We start from the raw sequence: 22513 nt of genomic DNA, 5'->3' as shown, positions 1-22513 counted from the left end.
GGCAGTCCTTCATGAAAATGAGAACACTATTCTGCAATAAAGACCTAAACATGGAAGTCAGATGCCGAATGCTGAAATGCTACGTGCGGTCTATTCTGCTCTATGGAGTTGAAACATGGACACTGAAGGCGACAACCATCAAGAAAATCGAAGCCTTTGAGATATGGCTATACAGAAGAATGTTAAAGATATCATGGACAGAAAAAATTACCAATGAAGATGTCTTAAAATCCATTGGCAAAGCTAAACATCTTGTAAAAATAATCAAGAAACGAAAAACATTATATCTTGGCCACATCATGAGAAACAGCAAATACCAACTTCTACAAACTATTTTGATAGGAAGAATTGGTGGCAAAGGAACTAGAGGAAGAAAAAGAATATCATGGTTTGACAACATCAAGAGGTGGACAGGACAGAGCAGTGCACAACTGCTCAGATTAGCACAAGAGCGCAGTTTGTTCGCCAAGATGGTCGCTGACCTTCGATAGAAGATAGCACAATAAGAAGAATATATGTGTGTGTGTGTGTGTGTGTGTGTGTGTGTGTGTGTGTGTGTGTGTGTGTGTGTGTGTGTGTGTGTGTGTGTGTGTGTGTGTGTGTAAATAAATTTTTTACCTTTGGAATAATGTATATTAGGGTTACCAAGTAATTTTATACACTTGGTTATTTTACTCCTAATCCCAAGTAAGCAAACAGTAAAGTTTGCACCTGAACGTAGTTCAAGTCTAAAGGTGGTGCAACAGCAGGGCAACTCATTGTAAAGGTGGGAAAAGCTCTGATCACTATTCTTAGTATTTTCCATATCTCACTAAGAAATGTATACTGCAATACATTATGGGTGGGGTCACTACCCAGACCGGTTTCAACCTTTTTTGAGGTCTCCTCAGTGAGTAGCTAGACCATAAATACAGAGGTTTTAGTAATACAGAGCCTTATCAACTTGACCCATATATGTTGCTACAAGGTGTTTTTTATTTTGAAAGAATCTCTGGAGGAGATATAGATGTAAATGAATTTTTTACCTTGGGAATAATGTATATTAGGGTTACCAAGTACTTGGTAACCTTAATATATATATATATATATATATATATATATATATATATATACACACACAAGAAAATTATGCTATATAATAAAACATGCTACATGGGAAAAAAATTGAATTTCACAAACCCATAGGTTACAAATCTATATTGTAAGGTACTGTATTAAACATCTTCTCAACACATAAAGGAAGAGTTAATTTGCATTGATGGTAATTATTACATGAATCTGATTCTATAATGCTGATTCTTGCAGGAAAGAACTGTTTCATCATCCATTGTTCTATCCAACACTTTTCATGCACACACAAAATCTAGATGCGTTAGTATATATGTGTATTTAGCAAGTGGGTGATGGAGACTAATATACAGTGGTATCTTGCTAATCCGAACCTCTTTAGTCCGAACCTTCCAGTAATCCGAACTGCGGTTTGAAAGAAAAAAAAAGTTTTATTTATTACGTATTATTATTTCGTGTACTATTATTTTTATTTAATAATTATTATTTTAACTATTATTATTTATTTTATTATTATTACAGTACAGTATTTTTTTGCATACTGTCGATTATACGGTTATATTGGAGGCCTATTTTGATTTATTGTGTGTTCACGTTTGCTTTTTTTATACTGTATGGTACGTACTGTATTGTCGGCATGAATCAGAAATATACACAAAAAGAGGAAATTCAAAACATGCATAATTTGGTTAAAAATATAAATCCAGATGTTGAAATTTCACAAACAGATGTTATGGAATGGATTACAGGTAGAACTGAAAGTGAATTCGAAATCAAATCAGATGCTGAAATTATTAATATGAAACCACAGAAGACGATGACGACGATGAAGAACTCGAATAAAAAAAGTAAAACATGAAGAGGCAGCTGATAGTTTTTAATATGTGTATAGAATGTGCTAAGTAGAATGATACGTCATTTCACAAAATTTTATAGCTAATGCAGCCCCGAGAAGAAGCATTTGAAAAAAGTTTAGCTTCCAAGAAGCAAAAGAAAATCAGTGACCGTTTTACAAAGAAATAAAAAACTTTTTTGTGTTATTTTGTGAAACTTTTTTTGTGTGTTGTGTAAAAGAAAGAAAGTGAAATTTTTTTACAAATTAAGTTACGTACTGAACTGTAATTTTATTAAATCAGAATTCTCAACAATGCAGTACCTACAAACTAAATTTTTTACTAAAATAAACTTGTGTACTGTATTTTTTTTTTTTTTTTTGTTTTACATTACAGTACAGTAGTTTTTTTTTCTATCAATTACTTAATTTATTTACAGAATTAAACTGATGTACCATTGGAATCTGATTGTTTTTGTCTTAAACGCTAGTTATTGCTCTCTCTTGGGGTAAAATTCGATAATCTGACCTTTTCACTAATCTAAACGAATACAGTTTTTATTAGTTCAGATTAGCGAGATACCACTGCATTGCATTAAAATATCACACTTTCTGCAGTAAACTTTCAACAATTTCAATAAACACGTTTTAACAATAACTTCATTTTAAACTTACTGTTATTCAATATTTAAGTGAATATATTCTAATTTTTAAAACTATTTTGCTACTACATAGAAAAAATAAATTATATAGATTCATGGAACAAAAACCTCACAATCATTCCTTGAGGTCCTGGAACCCCCTTGATAAAATATATAATATCTGGGAGCCGTCTCTCCGGCAGGCCTTTTGGTCCTATATTACCAGGTGGACCACGCTTTCCCTACAAATATGGTAAGCAAAATAAAGATATATATTATTAAATGTTAGAGCTCAATTATACATTAACAGTTCATTTGTATAAAGATGTGTCAATTCTTATCTAACTATAAACAGAATATATTATTTTTTCCTTTTATAATATGCAACAGTTATGTTTTAATACAATACAGTTAGCAACATCAATTTTGGATCTATTAGTTTAAGTATTAGTTTAATTGTAAAACAGGAATTATTTCAAACTTTTAGAAACAAATAATGCCAAATAAATATGTATGATTAGTTCTGTAAATTTTATACATTCATAAACTTGCAAAATAACTTTCCATTTGTAAACATATTCTGCATTTAAAAATGTATCTATGGTCTTTTTTTTTTAAACCTCTTTGATGTTTAACACATAGATATTCAACCATTAGAATGAATCCAGATGTAATGGTAGCCTTTAAGTATAAGAAAAAGTTAATAAACCCAGTTTTATTATTCTGATATTTACCAAAAATAATTATGTTACCTCCCCTCCCACATACACTTTTTTTTCCGACTTTTGATGTGCTTGTTATCTTAATAAATGAAGAAAACAAATCAAACTATGACATTACTTTACAATTAGCAGACAATATAATCATTCTACAGAATCATATAAAATTTGGATAACAAATTGTATACGTGTGTGTGTGTGTGTGTGTGTGTGTGTGTGTGTGTGTGTGTGTGTGTGTGTGTGTGTGTGTGTGTGTGTGTGTTACAGTAGCATATAATAATAATATTATTATCCTAAAACCCCCATACAATCATCAAAGACTCATTGTAAGAGGTTCTTCTGTGTGGAGAGTAGAGAGGTTCTACTCAGAAGCAGGTCTTTGCCTGTCACTGGGTGGAGCCACCACTGAGTTTCCTATCTTGGAGTGATTCAAGTGATGAGTTTATTAGTGATTCTTTAGGCTGATTCAGTGAGATTTAGAGTGATCTTCTAGCACTCAGTTTCTGAATAGGTATTCCTCACACTTTAACACACCTCAATAAAGATCGAAACTAGTTTGCATATTGGCCCTTCCCATAATGCATAGCATTATACACATTAAAAAAGGAGGTGCACTTTGCATTGTGGGATACCAAGGCAATTGATGTGATGTCATTAGCCTCTGTATACAAGCAACCAGGAAGATACTACTTCAGTATAGTACAAGTTCAGTCAGGAAGATGCTTCATGCACAAACTTTGTTTGCTTACACTTGGATAAAACATTAAACCAAGAACATAATTTCTTGGCATCTTTAATTTATAGTATAACCAAGTGAAAAAACTTCCAGCATCTACTTAACCATTCTTAATACTCAAAATCCAGAAACCAGAAAGCATTTCAGTCACTGCCTATGAATTCTTTCCAATATCTTTTCATTCTTTTGAAAATTTGGCAAATAAATATCTGCACAGCAGTCCCAATCAAGATCCCATATAAGAGAACCAGAGTTTCCTTCTTTACACAAGTCAGTGTCCTCTGCATCATTGCCAGAATTCAATGTGATGTCATCACAATTTCAGTAATATGTGCTCTAAATTTAAAAATTCTTATCTGCCATCCCATTTAGATCCCTTATTTCCTCCACCACTGCCAATATATCCCCACTAACTGTATACTCTATATCCCATCTTTCCAATTTTTTTAAAACATTACGCTTTGCAAAACTGAACTAGCAACCCTCCTTCCATGACTATTCACTAACATTATTAAGTCTTCTTGTAAAGTCAGAGCATCTGCTTTACTCCTCATAGTTCTTCCCAACATTGATCATCTAGAAATAACTAAATATCCCCATTAAAATCTTTCCCAATATCATTAACATACAGATTAAACAGCAAATGCTCTAAAACAGACTCTTCAGGAATACCACAAGTAATTGTCCTCTTCCGAGATATTGCTCTCCCATACATAACTTGCTGATACCTATCAGATAGCAATCTGCTGCACTGATGAAGGGAGGGGGGAAAGATGATAGAGCTCATGTTTCATATTATAGCCTAATCTGTGTTCTAGTTTGACTATCAACTTATCATATGGTAATGTATCAAAAGCCTTTGTGAAATCTAAGGCTACCACTCTGTATCCATCTCTCTTGTCTAATGCACCTGCCACATTCTTATAATAAATAAGCAGATTATTAAAACATGACCATCCTTTAGCAAATCCATGATGTCCATCAAAAAGAGAATACGACTGTTTTCAATCCAATTCTGGATCATGGCTCTCATTATCCTCTCTGATACTAACCATAACCACTGGCACACAGATTAGGCTATAATATGAAACATGAGCTCTATCATCTTCCCCCCCTCCCTTTCCAATGCTTAGAAACTCCACATGATGTATATTCACAAGGATCAAATACCATTATTTATTATTATTATTAAACAAGACCTCATGGAGTCAAAGACTCATCTAGGAGGTCCTTTTATCTCACACACATCTCATCATACATCAAACACATTCAAACTCCTTGCAGACACCACACACTCAGGCAAGGCATTCCAATCATTCACAACTCTGCACGAAAAAAACCTGCCTCTCACTCCCCTACTCACACCCTCTTTATACAGTTTCCAGGGATGACCTCTGGTTCTCCTCTGATCTCCCACTACTCTCTGTAGAACTTCTCCACCATTGATCCTATAACAACCCCTTACCAACTTGTAGGTATCTATCATATCTCCCCTCTTCCTTCTCCCCACTAGACTCTGCAAATTACATCTTTTCAATCTTTCCTCATACTCGACATTCCAGAGGTCAGAAACTACCTTAGACAGTCGCCTTTGGACCCTTTCCAACATCTCTTCATCCTTCTGAAAACCAGCTGACCAAATCTGGGCACAATAGTCCATGTGTGGCCTAATCAAAGCCTTATACAATGGAACAAGAATCTCCCTACTTCTACACGTCAGTGTCCTCCGCATCATTCCCAGAAATCTTTGTGTTGTCTTCACAATTTTGGCGATGTGTCCCCTGAATTTTAGTTCCTTATCCACTATCATCCCCAGATCTCTTTTTCCTCTACTTCCAACAATATATTCTCACCAAGCATAAATTCTGCATCCCATCTTTGTTTTCCAAATTTTAAAACCTCACATTTTTCAACATTATACTCACATCCCCATTTGCTTGCCCAATCACTCAATTTATTCAAGTCTTCTTGCAAGGCCACAACATCTTCACTACTCTTTATGGTTCGTCCCAACTTTGCATCATCTGCAAACAACTGAATATCTCCATCCAAATCTTTGCCAATATCATTATATACAAGTTAAATAGTAATGGCCCTAAAACAGACCCCTGAGGCACTCCACTAGTGACTTTCCTTTTCCTGGATATTGCACCTCCATACACAACTTGTTGATACCTCAGATAGCCAGTCTCCAATCCAATGCACTAATCTAATATCCAAGCCCATCTGCTCTAGTTTGACTGTCAACTTATCATGAGGTACTCTATCAAAAGTTTTCGTGAAATCCAAGTATATTACTGTGTATCCTTCTCCTCTGTCCAAGGAAGCAGTAAGTTTATTGTAATAAGTAAGTAGATTACTAAAACATGACCTCCCTTTAGCAAATCCATGCTATCCATCAAATATTATACCTTTGTTGTCAACCCAACTCTGGATCCTAGTTCTCACAAGCTTCTCCAACAACTTAACCACAACACCTGACACACACAGATAGGCCTATAGTTTGATGCTTGAGTTCGATCACCTCCTTTATGAAGTGGCACAATCTTGCCCTCCTTCCACTCTTTAGGAACTTGACCAAGTGCAAGACTGGTATTAAAAAAATATGTCAAGGCAGGTGTCAACTCTCTGGCACATTCCTTCAGAATACGCGGTGATATATTATCAAGTCCCACAGCCTTATTTACATCTACTTTACTCAACTCCCCAAACACCTCTTGCTCACTTACAGTCAGTCTCTCCTCCCCATCATCAACTGCTCTTAATCTCTCCATGAAGTCACATTCACAAGATTGAAAGATCTTTATGAACTGCTCATTAAGTATCTCCATCACACATTCTGCAACAGTTGTCTTTATACCATTTCCTCCAATCAATGTCATCCTTCCATAATCATTCTTTCTTTTGCTGGCTACATATCGAAAGAACTCCCTAGGATTCTTTTTGGCTTCATTAGCTAAATGCTGTTCATACCTCTCTTTAGCTACTCTCACCAACCAAGTCACCCTCCTTGCCTGGTCTTTGTAGACCTAACGAAATTGGTTACTTCCACTTCTCTTATGCTGCCTCCACAATGCCATTTTTCTCTGTATTGTATGCTTAATCTCTTTATTCATCCATCTCACACCTACCTTATTTAACCTTCTCACCCATGGTATACATTTAGACATTGCATCTACTAAATATTTTTTGAAAATATTCCACATATATAGTTCCACATATACCCTTTTTTCACAGGGGTCCTTGCACTGTTGGCAACCATCCAGGTAATCACCTCATGGTCACTTTCACCAATTGGTGGATGATTTGATACCTCATTGATAATTACATCCTCCGATGAGATGACCAAATCCAAGACCCTTAATCCTCGTGTGCCCTCTGTTACATACTGTCTGAGGTAGTTATCCCTCAAAAACTCAAGAAACTCATTTTCTTTACTTCCAGTTGCTATCTCTTCATTCCAATCTATATTGCCATAATTAAAATCACCCATAATGATCACCCTTTTCTTATTTGCTTGGCTTATTTGACTATACATTTCACTATCACCACCATCCACATTACCAGGTCTATAACAACATTCCACCAAGTATTTGATTCCGAACTGTGCATTTAATATATCAACTATATATTTCTGCAATGCTTATCCTTTTACTATTTTCTCAGCCTATGTCATCATTCCATAATCATTCTTTCTTCTGCTGGCTATATATCGAAAGAATACTCCCTAGGAGTTTTTTTTGGCTTTGTTAACTAACCACTGGTCATACTGTACTTACATTACCCTTACTGAGTCACCCTCTTTTGCTGTTCTTTGTATTCCTCGTGGAACTGATTATTATAACTCCTCTTATGCTGCCTCCATAATGCCTTTTTCCTCTGCATTGCATGCTTAATCTCTCTTCATTCATCCATCCATTTCACACCTACCTTATTTAACCTTTTGACCCTTGGAATACATTTAGACATCACCTTCTGCTAGACAGTTTATGAATAGAATCCCCCTGCAACATTGATATGCATTTCAGCCAGTGCCTCAATGATACAGCAGCTGCAAGCTGTCTCCTGAGCTTGGTCCAGCATTATTTTAAAGCCAAATGTAGAAACTATGAAAGTCTCATAAAAAAGTTGACCAGAGAGCTTACGGGAATGCACTCGCCAGTATTTAAGAGCTGCCCTAGCACGGATCATATAGAAGACATGATCGCTTGCCCAAGTGTCCATATGTTTGCCTTTGAAGACTCTTGGCTCTTTACTTTAATAAATACCAGCCTTGCAGTTTTCCACATACACCCTTTCTTCACAGAAGTCTTCATGTAGCTAGCAACCACCTGGGTAGGTGCTAGCCATAATAATGACATTCTCTGATGAGATTATCAAATCCATGACCCTCAGTCTTCACATGCCCACTGTTACATAATGTCTAAGGTAGTTGGTCCCTCAAAAACTCAAGAATTCATTTTCTTTACTTTCAGATGATCTCATTTTCCCAATCTCTATCGCCATAATTAAAATCACACATAATGATCATCCTTTTCCTATTTGCTTGGCTAATTTTCTTATACATTTTATGGCAACAACTCTCCATATCACTAGATCTATAGCAAAATCCAACTAAGTATTTAATTCTATTCACTCCCATCTCTCACCAAATTGCCTCAAAACCACTGACCATGCCTATTTTTATCTTCTGTATCTTCATGAAAAATATCACACCCTTTCATCTCTATTCCTGTCAAGATATCATCCTCATCTTGCCACATCTCACTTATTCCTAAAATTTAATAAACTCAATTATTGCAACAATTTCATTCCCTTGTTTCTAATACTTCTAGCATTCTTATGCAAACATAACAGTTTGTTTCTGGATCTATAACAAGTTTCACTGATACTGATTAGGTGTGACTTCTCCATGCCTTTCTCGAGCAATTGCCTCCCACCTCTCTCTTATTATCCATTACAATACCTTCTTCAAACCCAACTCTCCCACCCCGCCTACATCCCAGCCCATCCTTTTCTTCTTTATTTGCATTTCCTCCTAGTATCAATATTTCTCATGGTGTGTTCCCCAATGTACCCTGTCTATTTTTCACACGTCCTCTCATTGTCTACACTCATGCTACCCACTTCTCCATTCCTAGGCACCAACTTAATCTCTCCTTCCTTACTCTTCTGATCTTTCACATCACTTCTTACTTGCTCAGATTCGCTATCTATACTCATTACTCTCATTTCAAGCAGCATCTTCTCCAGATGACTCACACCAAAACAATTCAAATTCAGTTCATCACACTTATACAATTCCATTCTTCTTTCAAACTCATCCCACACACTCACAACAAGCACTTTCTCTTCATACATCTGCTAACATATCATTCATAATCTTTGCTCTCTGCTTCATCTCATCACTATCACACCTGAGCAACAAACTGACTACTTTTCCAATCACACAATTATCTTTTTTTTTCTTCTCAACAACCTGCTGGTATCCAGTCTTACATTCTCCTTGTTCCCAATCAAATCATTTGTTCCTACTACCACTACCAACCCTTTAGCTTTCTTACTCCTCATTTAAGCTAATGTAACTTTTCCAAATTTAAATGTTAATTCTAGACAACAAACTGACTACTTTTCTATCATACAATTATCTTTTTTTTCCTCCTCAACAACCTCCTGGTATCCAGTCTTACATTCTCCTTGTTTCCAATCAAATCATTTGTTCCTCCTCCTACTACTACCAACCCTTTTGCTTGCATACTCTTCATTTAAGCTAATGTAACTTTTCAAAATTTAAATGTTAATTCTAGATTTTTTATAATTTCATGCTATTCTAATTCTTTTTTTTTATGCTCTCTATTATTGTTTGCATTTACATTTTTTTTCTTGTTGACATTTTATGCATATTATGCAAGGTTTCACGACTAGGCTTCTGACTCCATGGAGTCAGATCCAGTCACTCCAGATGTAGCCTCATTAAAGCATATATAGGGGAACAATAACTTCTCTATCCCTGCTTGTTAATGTATTCTTCAACAAACATGTAATCTGATGTGCTATTTTGGTTATCTTCGCAATATGCCCAATAAAACTTCAACTCCCCATCCACAAACACACCCAAGTTACTAGCCTCATCTGTTTCCTGCAGTTCAGTTCCATCAATATAATATACAGCTTCTGATCTCTTCCCAAAGTGCATCGTCTTACACTTTGCTACATTAAACTGGCAGCCATTTACCTTTGCCCATAATGCTAGTCTCTTTAAGTCTTCCTGCATCAAGTTCATTTACCATTGCTCTTCCCAGTTTAGCATCATCAACAAACAACTGAATATTTCTTATCCAATTATTTTCTGTATCACTAATATACAACTTAAGCAACAGAGGACCAAGGTATTGAGCCCTGTAGTACACCACTGGTCACTTGCCTTCTCTTGGACTCAACTCCTCCATAAATCACTCTTTAATATCTGTCCATCAGCCACTATCTAATCCAAATTATCATATTTATATGCATCCGCTATTGCTATATATTGCAATTTATCAACTAGCAAAATATAGAAATAAAGCAGCAAAGGACATCTTACATGTGAGGCAGATCAAAGACGCTGAAGGAAGAGTATTATGGAGGGATGTGGACATAAGAAACAGATGGAAAATATACTTTGAGGGACTTTTGAATGAGGAAAATGCAAGGACTCTCAGATGGGCAGCCTTCTGAGGGGATGGTGCAGAACATCAGTATAGTGGTAGTGACGGAGGCCATGAAGAGGATGAGGAATGGAAAATCAGTGGGCCCCGACAGAATTCCAGTGGAGGCATGGAAGGCACTGGGGGAAGAGGGAATTGACACTGCTGTGGGAACAGTGGGAACTTTCATAAACAGGTCCCACTGCTGTGGGACCTGTTCATGAAAAATTACAGAGGAATAAAGTTAATGTCCCACACAACAATGAAAATCCTAGAAAGGGTTCTTGATGGTAGATTGAGGAAGGAGGTGGAGATTGCAAAGGAACAATTTGGCTTCATGCCTGGTAGATCAACAACAGATGCTATCTTTGGGTTACGGCAGATGATGGAAAAGTATCGAGAGAAACAAAGGGAGCTACATCTGGCATTTATTGATCTGGAGAAAGCATACGATAGAGTGCCAGGGCAAGAAGTCTGGAGGTGTCTGAGGGAGAAGAAAGTGCCGGAGAATATGTCAGGTTGTTGCAGGAAATGTACAGAAATGTGAAGACAAGTGTTCGACCTGTCTGGAACAGACAGAAAGTTTTGAAGTAACAGTTGGCTTGCATCAAGTGTCAGCATTAAGTCCGTTTCTGTTTAATATTGTGATGAAGGTGGTAACAGAGGAGGTGAGAGAAGATGCGCCTTGGACAATGTTGTATACAGATGACATCTTGCTGTGTGCAGATTCAAGAGAAGAAACAGGAACTAAACTGGAAAGATGGAAAAAAATACTGGAAGAGAGAGATATGAGACTGAGCAGAAGTAAGACAGAGTATACGTGTTGCACAGTGGGCAGACAGGAGACAGATCTGGAGCTGGAAGTAAATGTCATCAGGAAGGTGAGAGACTTTAGATACTTAGATTCAACAGTGGAAGAAGATGGAGGAACTAAGAAGGAAGCGGGATGCAGGATACAAGCGGGTTGGAGGAACTGGAAGGAGATGGCTGGAGTGTTATGCGATAAGAAGGTGCCGATCAATCTGAAAGGCAAAATCTATAGGACAGTAGTGAGGCTATGACATATGCTATAGAAACTGTGGCCCTGAGGAAAAATAACATCAGCAAGATGGAAGTAGCAGAGATGAGAATGCTTAGGTGGATGTACAGTGTGACCAGAAAGGATTGTCTGAGAAATGACTATGTCAGGGGGAACAGTGAAAGTTACGAACTTAGGAGCAAAGATACATGAGGCAAGGTTGAAATGGTTTGGTCATGTGATGAGGAGAGAGGATGAATATGTGGGAAGAAGGGTCATGCAGATGGATGTGCAAGGAAGGCAGAAACATGGGCAACCAAAGAAGAGATGGAGGGAGCTGGTAGAAGAGGACTTGAGGATGAAGAACTTGGATGTGGTGACAGCCCAAGACAGGAAGGTGTGGAGGAGACTCATTATCAACAGTGACCTCACTTAAGTGGGAGAAGCTGCAGAAGAAGAAGACTGCTAGATATTGCAAAATATAGCAATATCACTGAGTAGCCATTTCCCTTATCCAACTCCATTGTCACTTTATTATAAAAAGTAAGCAAATTACTAAGGCAAGACCAGCCTTACACAAACCCATGTTGTTCCTTATAGACTGTCACATTCCTATCTACAATCCAATTTCTTCAATGCCTTAACCACCACTCCTGATATGCTGATTGGCCTATAATTTGCTACTCTATCATGGAGCCTCCTTGATGTATTGGGATTATTTTGCCTTCTTTCCATTCCATTGGCACCTTCTCGGTGCTAAGGCTTGAATTAAACAGGTTAGAGGGGTTGATAATTCCCTTGCATATTTTCATAATACACAGGATGATATGCTATCTAACCCCATGACTCTGTTTGTATCGAAGTTCTGCAATATTATAAACACCGCCATTTCTTCAGTCTACGCCCTTATCGGTCAATATCACATCTGTATTGCAATGTCATGACCTTGATGGTGCATCCCTGAAAAATGCTCACTCAGTAATTCAACTATTTGGTTTGGTTTTATTACCTTCCCACCATCAGCACTTTTTAAGGTCATCCTGCAATAATCATTCTTCCCTTTACTTGCCACATGGCAAATAATTCTTTAACATGTCTTTTGGGTTCATCTTTCTCGTTCAGCTTTCTCTCATAATTAGCTTTGGTTTTCCTAACCATACTGGTCACCCTTCTCCCCAGCACCTAGATGCCCATGCTGATCACCTTTCTGATACTGCATTCTAAAAACATCCCTTGACCACCTCCCCTCTTAATTCTTATGCCAGAGCTCTGCTGAAAGTTGACTCCTCAGCTTGTTATACTTTACCTGCTTTTGTAATTCCACATAACAGAACTGTCTTAACAGAAAATTCCGCATGTCACACTATCTCCAAAGTCAAGACTACATGAGCACTTTCTCCAAGTGGAAGCAGTGTAGCTAGATTGGTTAGGGTTAAGTTTTCTGATATAATGTTCAGATCCAGCACTCTTGAACCTTATGTCCCCCTCTATTACATGTTGCCTCAGGTAATTATCTTTCAGCAGGCTGTATAAATTCCATTTCCCTTCCTGCCTATGACCATTCCTTCTCCCAATTTATGTCCCCATAGTTCAAATCACCATAATAATTACTCAACCTGTATTCATCATGCTAATTTGCGAGTGCATGTCATCTACATTCTCCCTTACATCCCCCCCCCCCCCAGATTACAGCAGCCAGTGGTGCACTCAGGATTTAATCTGCAGGGGGGAAGCACTCAAGATTTAATCTTGTGGGAGGGGGGAAGCTGAGTTCAGTAAAGAATTTAAGAATACACACTACACATTGCAAACAACCTATGACTGAGCATCTGCAGTGATCACCAATACATGATACCCGTGATCTCCTCTGACCTGACTCGGGCAAACAAAGTTGCACTCGATCTGCCCAAGCACTACTTCATTCGCCTTGCGTTCACAGTGACCATGATTCTCGAGAGCTATAGGGTATTCCCACCTTATGTGACCACTAATTCATAAGTAGTATAGAAATAGAAGACACGACACAACATAAATAAAAAAAATGAATTTTAATTAGGAAATTATTTCTGGAAAATTATAAGGGAATATAGAGCATAGGAAGCTATATTCCCATTATAGGAAGTAAGTCTGAGACACACTGGAAAGACAAGGGTATATTAACATCCAAAATGGAAGAATATTTTACCCAGGAAGAAAAGATGTTGAACATAGAGAAGGAACAGCAATCATTGTGCACCAGATTACTCTCATGGGGATGAAATATGAGGAATTTCTCTCAAATCTACAAAGAGAAATTAGTAATACTGTTAGAAACAACACACTGATAGTAATGGGAAACCTTCACTGCAAAATTAGGTAAGTATTCTGAGGACAATGGAAGGAATAATGGGGAAATTTGGAATTGATGAAAAAAATTAAAGGAACAATAGAGTCCTTGAATTTTGTGATATAATAGGACTAGTGATTACTAACACCATTTTTTTTTAAAAAAAAAGATAGTGATTAGATACACACAGACCTGACCTCACCTGATGGGAAAACTAAAAACTGCATTGATTATATCATATATAACAAAAAATGAAAAATATCATTTCAAAATGTAAAACCTTAAAGAAAACAGATATAGATTCTGATCATGAAATTCTATCAGCAAAAAATAAAGTTTAAATTCAAAACAATCATCAACAGGAAAAGACCTCCAAGGCTTGACAGCAAAAAATTAAGACTCCAACACACAAAGCGTGTCTCAAAAATGTAGCTATTCATCATAACACAAAATTAGTATATAAACAATAAAAGAAATTTCAAAAACACACAAACTTATACCACTGAAAATGAAAGATAAAAGAGGTAATCTGACTAGTGAAGTTAAAAAAAAAAATTCTGAAATCTGGGTGGAATATTTGAAACAAATTTTTTCAAAAGTTAACACTGAAAAAAAAAAAAAAAGAAAGAAAGAAAAAAAATGCCTAAAAGTGAGGAAATCCCACAAAATATTACAGATGGGAATAGATGGTTTATTGTTGTCTTATAGACTTTAAGCAAGCATTTGACTCAATAAGCAGAAATAAATTTTGAAATTTTAATTTTACAACAAAAAATGAAAAGGGAAAAAATATCTATTATTTTTCCAATACCATGAAAATATTATGGCACAACACAATTTTGGAAGAGTTGAAACTTCTGAAATACCATTTGACAGAGATGTCATGCAGGGATGTCTACCTAGAAGAACTAATAAAAAAGTCTATTCCAGAAAACATGGAAATAACTGTGAATGGACAATTTATATTATATGAAATATGTAAATAATATAGTACTATTGACAAGTAAGGAAAACTTTAAAGTACATGATTGAAAACCTACATAAAAACAGTAAAGACCATGCAATGCAGATAAATTTTAGTAAAACCAAAACAATTTCAGAAGACAGAAATGAAACAAAAACTGGAATAGGTTAAAAAATTCAATTACTTATTGATCACAGATAGGTTAATTACGAAGAAACTATTAAACACAAAATAAATCTAAGATGGTCTGCTTGTAAATATATGGCAAAATACACCTTTCTTCAAAGAACTTAAAATCAAAGTATATAGTTCAATGGTACTCCCTCCCCCAGTTCTTTATGGTACAGACTTGAATTATCAAACAAAAGGAAGAACAAAGATTGACAGTCTTTGAAAACAAAAGTTTGGGAAAAATAAAACATCATGGACTAAAATGAGAAGTAATTAAGAGATGAGAAAAGAATACACTATAGCATTTAAACAATAACAGGAATCACAGAAACAATTACAGTAATATAGCCATGTGTACCGAATATGTGGGTAGTATGAAGAGTTCTTGGCCTTGACCACAGATGGCAACACTATCGGCAAGATTTTTTTTCTAAGTTGGTACATCTGTCATAAACATCCATGTGAAATTGCAAGTCATTCTTTCAAGTAGTTTTTTTTATACAGCCATCTGAAGCAAAAGCGTTGTCTGTATCCCTTGAAATGGATAAAATTGAGTATCATGAGGTTATAAAATTCTTTGTAAAAGAAGGTTTAACGCCAACAGAAATTCATTCGAAGTTCATAGAAGTTTATGGGCACTCTTCTCCTTCATTTTCAACAATTAAGAAATGGGCTGCCGAATTTAAACATGGCCATACCAGCCTTCAAGATGATCCATGTGAAGGACGTCCAAAAAAGTGTAACCACCAGAAATCATTGATCAAGTGCACGATATGGTATTGGATGACTGACGAGTCAGAGTGTATGAAATTGCTGAGACTATAGGCATTCCAAAAGAAATGTGTAGGATATATTTTGCATGAAGAATTGCAAATATTTTGTGCAAGATGGGTGCCATGTTTGCTCACAGCAGATCAAAAATGCACTCGCATGAAAATCTCTGAAAGTGCTTGGAGCATTTTAACAAGAATAAAACTGATTTTGTACATCGATTATTATGGATAAGACTTGGATTCACCATTACACACCAGAATCCAAATAGCAGTCAAAACAATGGACAGAAGCCGGTTGTTCAGTGCCAAAAAAGACAAGATCATGGCATTGGTGTTTTGGGATGTAAATGCATTTTGCTTATTAATTATCTTGAAAAGGGTAAAACAATAACTGGAGAATATTAGGATCAATTCCACATTTAGGTGGCATGTGATTAAGGGAACATTAGGATCAAGAGTTTTGAATTTGGTCTCAGCAGCATCAGATCTGAATGTGACTAAGTTGTCATACTTGCTTCCTGCTTGTGAGAATGACCACATAATCCTTACTTATTCAGAAGTATCAAGGGGAAGGAATTATGACAACTTAGTCACATTCAGATTTGACGCTGCTGATGCCAAATCAAAACACTTGATTCTAATGTTCCCTCAATCATATGCCACCTAAAAACATTTGTCCCTCAAGAATTCCAGAAATTCACTTTCCTTATTATTGTTTATTGCTGACTGCACTACAAAACCTGTAGCCTCCTATAATGACTACACATTTTGCAAACTGCCAAACTAATATACCAAAACATTCTCTACTCATCACTCTATATTCCACAGCCTATAAACATCCCACTAAATATTTTATCCTACTCTGCCCCATGTCATCTCTCTCACACCATTGCTACCACTTCTCTTCTGATTCTTTATCATGAGATAATACATCTCATCTCATCATTTACTATCCACAATATCCTCCTCATAATGCCAAAATACAGGGTGTCTGAAAAAGAACTCTGGGGGTTTCTAACATGAGTATTTTCTATTTCAGCGTTTCTCAACCGGGATTTTGCGAGACATTGCTAGGGGTTCCGCGAGAAATAATAATGAATAGCAGTGGCAAATAAATGAACTTAAACAGTGGAAGAAAATAATATACATTCTCTGAAATAAACGTTCTCTGAAAGGAATAAATCTGAGTTTGCGTTAGTTGTATTAACTCCCACTAGGATGCGAGGCAATGCTGACCATGATCCACTTATCATACAGCAATTGGAGCTAGTTCTAGCGCTAGCTAGTGTCACTTATGAGTCAGCAAGAAACGCGAGAAGCGTAATCAGTCTCTTATCAATCCTATGTGTTTTCTAGTGTGTAGGTACATATTCACTCATTAATATGAAAAGTTTGTATGTTTTCTTGGCTAAACTCCATGTTACAGTGATTGTAATTTTTGGGAAGGTTACTCCTTTATTTCAGGTTGCAGTTGATAGTTTGAGCAAATCGATGGTTGTTATTTCATCAATTTATTAGTTATATTGTTACAAATTGTGCATTTAGGTGTTATATATTTATGAAAGTTAGACTCAAATAAATAATAATTACGTTTACATAATATTATTAATTACATTATTTGGTACTTATGCATTAATGGGGGGGTCACCCTATTTTTCATGATTGATTTTAAATTTCTTTTATCATACTTTTTCTATTATATTTCAACTTATATTACTAACATAACTGAATCTGTTTTAAACTAATTTTCTCGGCCCTTTAATTTAACCAATTTTTTTGAAAAATTAATACCTTTAATTATAGTGTTGCATGTGTTAAGTTTTTTTATTGTTTCAAGACCAATTTAGTTTGAGTTATGTGGCAACCACTGTTAGCTAACCTACGTGAAAATATATTCACACTTTCGATTCGATATATCCGATAGTTTGTTCTGAATGGTGAATAAGATTACATACGTGCTTTGACCGATGTAAACAACGATCACCGTATACCAGAGTTGTTCCATTTTCTCTCTCTCCCAGTTTTCCCATGTATTTCTTTTGTTTTCCTTTATTTATGCTTTGTGATTCAGTTTTATTAGTCTAATTTTGATTTATCATATTTTTTTTACATTCTTTATTTTATAGAAATTTCTAACTGTTAAAATGTGGAAATTTTTGAAGAGAAAAAATTCAGACAATTCTAAAGAGGCTAGTGATGAAGAATTAGAATCTCATACCGAATTTCAAAACACAAATACAAAAACGAATATAAAAAGCTTCGTCTTTACAATGAAAATTACTTATCAATGGGCTTTACACTGACTGGTGATCCAGATTGTCCTCTTCCACTGTGTCTCTTCTGTGGCAAACGACTTTCAAATACAGCAATGGCTCCAGCAAAATTGAAAAGACATGTCACAAAAAAATCACAATGATATGGAAAATAAAAGTGCTGATTATTTAAAAACGCTATTGCAATCTTGAAAAAAAAACAGAGTCCAGTTTTTATGAATAAATTCAGTCAGTGAAAAGGTTCAGGAAGCAAGTTATTTGGTAGCAGAAATTATTGCACAGAAAAGGAAAAGTCATACAGTTGGTGAGAACCTAATAATGCCAGCATGTAAAATTATAGTGGGTAAAATGCTGGGACAAGATACAGTACAAGAAATTGAAAATATTCCACTTTCAAACAGTACGATAAGTCGACATATCCATGATATGTCAAATGACAGAGGAGGTTTTGTGTGATAAACTGAAAAAAAGGGCAGTTTTTCCATCCAAGTTGATGAGTCATCAGATCTTACCAATAACTGTTACATTGTAGCTTATGTAAGATTTGTTAATGAGGGTGAAATTCAAGAAACTTTCTCTGTTGTAAAGAATTACTTAAGATAAGCAGAGGAATAGATATATTCAATATTTTATCCTCATATCTGAAAACAAAAGGTCTTTCTTGGAAGAACTGTATTGGCATCTGTACTGATGGTGCTCCATGGTTGGCTCCATAAGAGGTTTTGTTTCTCATGTAAAAGACGAAAATACTGATGTTGTCTCAACACAATGTTTTATTCACAGAGAAGTGTTGATGTCAAAATCTCTTGGAGATGAACTGAAAAAAAGTTTTTGATGATGCCACAAAAATGGTGAACGTCATTAAACAAAAGCCAGTTCACTCCAGAATGTTTAAAAATCTGTTGGAAACCTGGACAAAGAGCATATAAATCTTTTGCTCTATACAGAAAGCCAGTGGCTAAGTAGAGGAAAAGTTCTAAGTAGGGTGTTTGAGCTAAAAGATGAATTGCAAAGATATTTTCAAGAAAACAATAAACAAGATTTTGCCAAGTGTTTTAAAGATCAAAAGTGGGTGCAGATGCTGGCCTATTTAGCCAACATTTTTCATTACATTAATATGCTGAACAAGTCACTGCAGGGCCCTGGAGAAAATATATTAACTTCAAGTGACAAGATTCTTGGATTTAAAAGAAGGCCAAATCTTTGAAAAAAATCATGTTGCAAAAGGGAATCTTGATATGTTTTCAATTACTGGTGGGGCTTAAAAGTAAAGAAGGATAGCATCAAATTTCAAATCTTATTGTAACCCAATTGGAAGAACTGATGATAAAAATTGAACATTATTTTCCGTCCCTTCCAACACAAATGTATGATTGGGTGAGAGATCCATACTGGGAATCTTCTGCTCATCCTGAGAACTTGACTTGGTCAATCTGATCGTACATTCAAGATGAGATTTACTGACCTATCCCTGGACAAGTTCTGGATTTCTGTTAAAGAAGAATATCCTACTATTCATAGGAAAACAATAAATATATTGCTGCAGTTTTCAACATCTTACATGTGTGTGCAAGCTTTTTCTTGTTTGACAAGTATTAAGAGCAAAGACAGAAAGTGTCTCCTTTCTGTTGAAGATGAAATTCACGTTTCTTTATCTAAAATCTGACTCCGAATTAAGTATTTGTGTACCAAAAGACAAGCACAGGTTTCACATTAGAAAATTAAACTTTATTATTCATATTTGCTTCAAAAATAACAATTCTTTGGCACATATTTTTGTTTATACAACATTTTACTTTGATTAATCTTATTATTTTGAAAATTACAAATAAACGATAAAGTTATTATAGCACTTATTTGTTTTCCTCACAATCTTTAAATTCATAAATAATAAAGAAAGCTACTAACAATGATATATAATAATTATTATGTAGTGGTTCCCTACAACATGGATATTATTTCAAGGGTTCCACAAGGGCAAGAAGGTTGAGAAACTCTGTTCTATTTGGACCACCATATCATGGTATTTTGAGCACATTCGTGAAGCGACAATATTCAAGTTGTAGTTCAAATGTTGTACAGCTATCTGTTTTGTCAGCATTCTGTCTGATAGCAGCTCAGAAGGATGCTGACAAAACAGATAGCTGTACAGATGTGCTGCGTTGCAGTAATGGCATTGCCACAAGAGAAAACACAGTGTGTATGTCATGGTTTGCAGAAACGAAGTCAGCGACAAAGCCCAAAGGAATTTCAGGTGGGAGTATAGCAGGAATGCTGCAAGTAACAAAAGCATCTATAAGTGACATCAACAGTTCTTGGAAAGAGGAAGTGTTTTAAAAGGACGCTCAACAGCAGGCCTACAACAAGTGCAGAACACGGGGAACAAATTCAACTGTCTTTCCAGCGTAGCCTGAAACATTCAGTTTGTAGTGTGAGTTGTCAATTAAACATTCCTAAAAGCACAGTGCATGACATTGTTCACAAGAGATTGAAACTTCCTTCTTATAAACTGCAGCTTGTTCATCACATTCAGCCTACTGATGGCAACAAAGCATTCAGTTTATGACTACCATGTTAGACCTCACTGATGAACATGACAACTACCTTCAGAGCACTTTATTATATGGCACAGATGGAGAAGGGACTGAATTTTTTCTTGATACACAATGTCTTTTATGTAACCCCAAAAGAAAAAGAAATCTGTTGGAATTAAATAGGGACGGCACAGTGGTGAAGCAATTGCAGCTCAATCAACAACTGCATTATTGAGCTGCAATCATGCAGGCTTGCATTGTTGAGCCATACGCTAGAGAACTTTGTGTTTCCCCAGATCGAGAATGTGGAGGGCCACATTTTGCAGCAGGATGGGGGGGGGGGGGCAGCCACATTATGCAGCAGTTGTGCAGACTGTGCTTAACAACCGATTCCCAGAAAATGGATATTTTCCTGGGAATCGGTTTTTCCCATTACTTGGCCACCATGCAGTCCCAATTTAATTCCAATGGATTTCTTTTTCTTTTGGTATGGTTACATAAAAGACATGTATCAAGAAAAAATCCAGTCCCTTCTCCATCTGCACCATATGATAACAGCAACCATAGAAGAAATCCCTATGGATATGCTTACCCAACTGTGGTCTGAATGGGAAGTCCATTCTGATGTCTGTAGGGCTGTAAATGATGCACACGCAGAGTTACACTAACAAGTAATCAAACTTGTGATGACATTGTACCTCGATGATATATGCTACATGTGGACTGCAGAGTTTGGTGGATATAAGAAGAAGAGGTGATATGATTGAGACTTTTAAACTGTTGAGAGGTCGTTACAGGGTTGACACTGGGGAGGTCTTTCGCTTGGTAGACCAGCAGGAAGGAGTGATGACAAAGGGCCATCCCTGGAAATTACGAAAGGAAACTGTGAGCAAGAGGGTGAAGAGTGGTTTCTTTGCATGGAGGGTGGTTGAACCATGGAATGCATTGCCTGATAGAGTGGTGAGAGCAAGAATGGTCAATGAGTTTAAGGAGTGGTATGATAGACTTTGTGTTTCCTAGGAGGGACCTCCCACGATGAGTCTTTTGACTCCTTGGAAGTCTAAATAATAATAATAACAACAATAATAATAATAATAAAAATTTCATAAAATAAATTTTATTGAAAACCCCAGAGTTCTTATGTTCTTATTCAGATACCCTGTATATATTTCCTTCAATTTCTATCCCTCTCAGAACATCTACATCTTCATCTATGAACCAAGTTTTGTTCGTATTAGTAATATTCAAAATAGATAGAGTCAATCAATGCCACTATTTCTAATTCTCCTGGCACCTCTATATAGAGCAATTGCACTGTCAGCATCCCCTTAACAATTATTATCTCCAGACTCCACTCAGCTCTACAATATAGGATATGGTTGCTCATCTTCCAAGTCACTATCCTCACATTAAATCATCCCTGCTACTTTCCATCCTCCCAGCAAACTCTAGTTGCTAGTCAAGTGATACAATCACTTCCCCTCCCCTTGTATATTCAAATACAATTCATCTCATGCAAATAATACCCTTTTTGACTATCATTTTATACCACTTACGCTGTTATCCTACAACTCATTTCCTAATTTTTCAAAGTAACTTCTCCAGCTATCTATTCAAACATTATCTTCTGTTTTTTGATGCATTTGTCACCTGATTTATTTTACAGCACTGGTTTTCCTCCATTTCTAAGGTTTTTTTTCAGTACTCAGAAAAAGAAGAACATTACTACTTTCATGAAGTTCATTTATATGTTAAAGCATTCTGAACAAAAA

The 22513-nt window shown here is 36.0% G+C and overlaps 1 protein-coding gene across 1 annotated transcript in view; it reads right to left on the bottom strand.

Annotated features, from left to right (window-relative positions):
• LOC150100817 (uncharacterized) overlaps positions 1–22513 on the bottom strand; it is a 975156-nt gene that overhangs the window by 705746 nt on the left and 246897 nt on the right. The window contains exon 10 of the mRNA XM_090401910.1: positions 2676–2783. Coding sequence (XP_090258036.1) covers positions 2676–2783 — 108 coding nt within the window. The remainder of the gene's footprint in view (positions 1–2675; positions 2784–22513) is intronic.

The sequence above is a fragment of the Typopeltis vanoorti genome, chromosome 12 (assembly GCF_054136105.1).
Source record: "Typopeltis vanoorti isolate ZY-2024b chromosome 12, IOZ_Tvanoo_1.0, whole genome shotgun sequence".
NCBI classification, from domain to species: Eukaryota; Metazoa; Arthropoda; class Arachnida; order Uropygi; family Thelyphonidae; genus Typopeltis; species Typopeltis vanoorti.
Note: the sequence above shows the minus strand (reverse complement) of the source record. Positions and strands in the feature narration are given on the sequence as shown.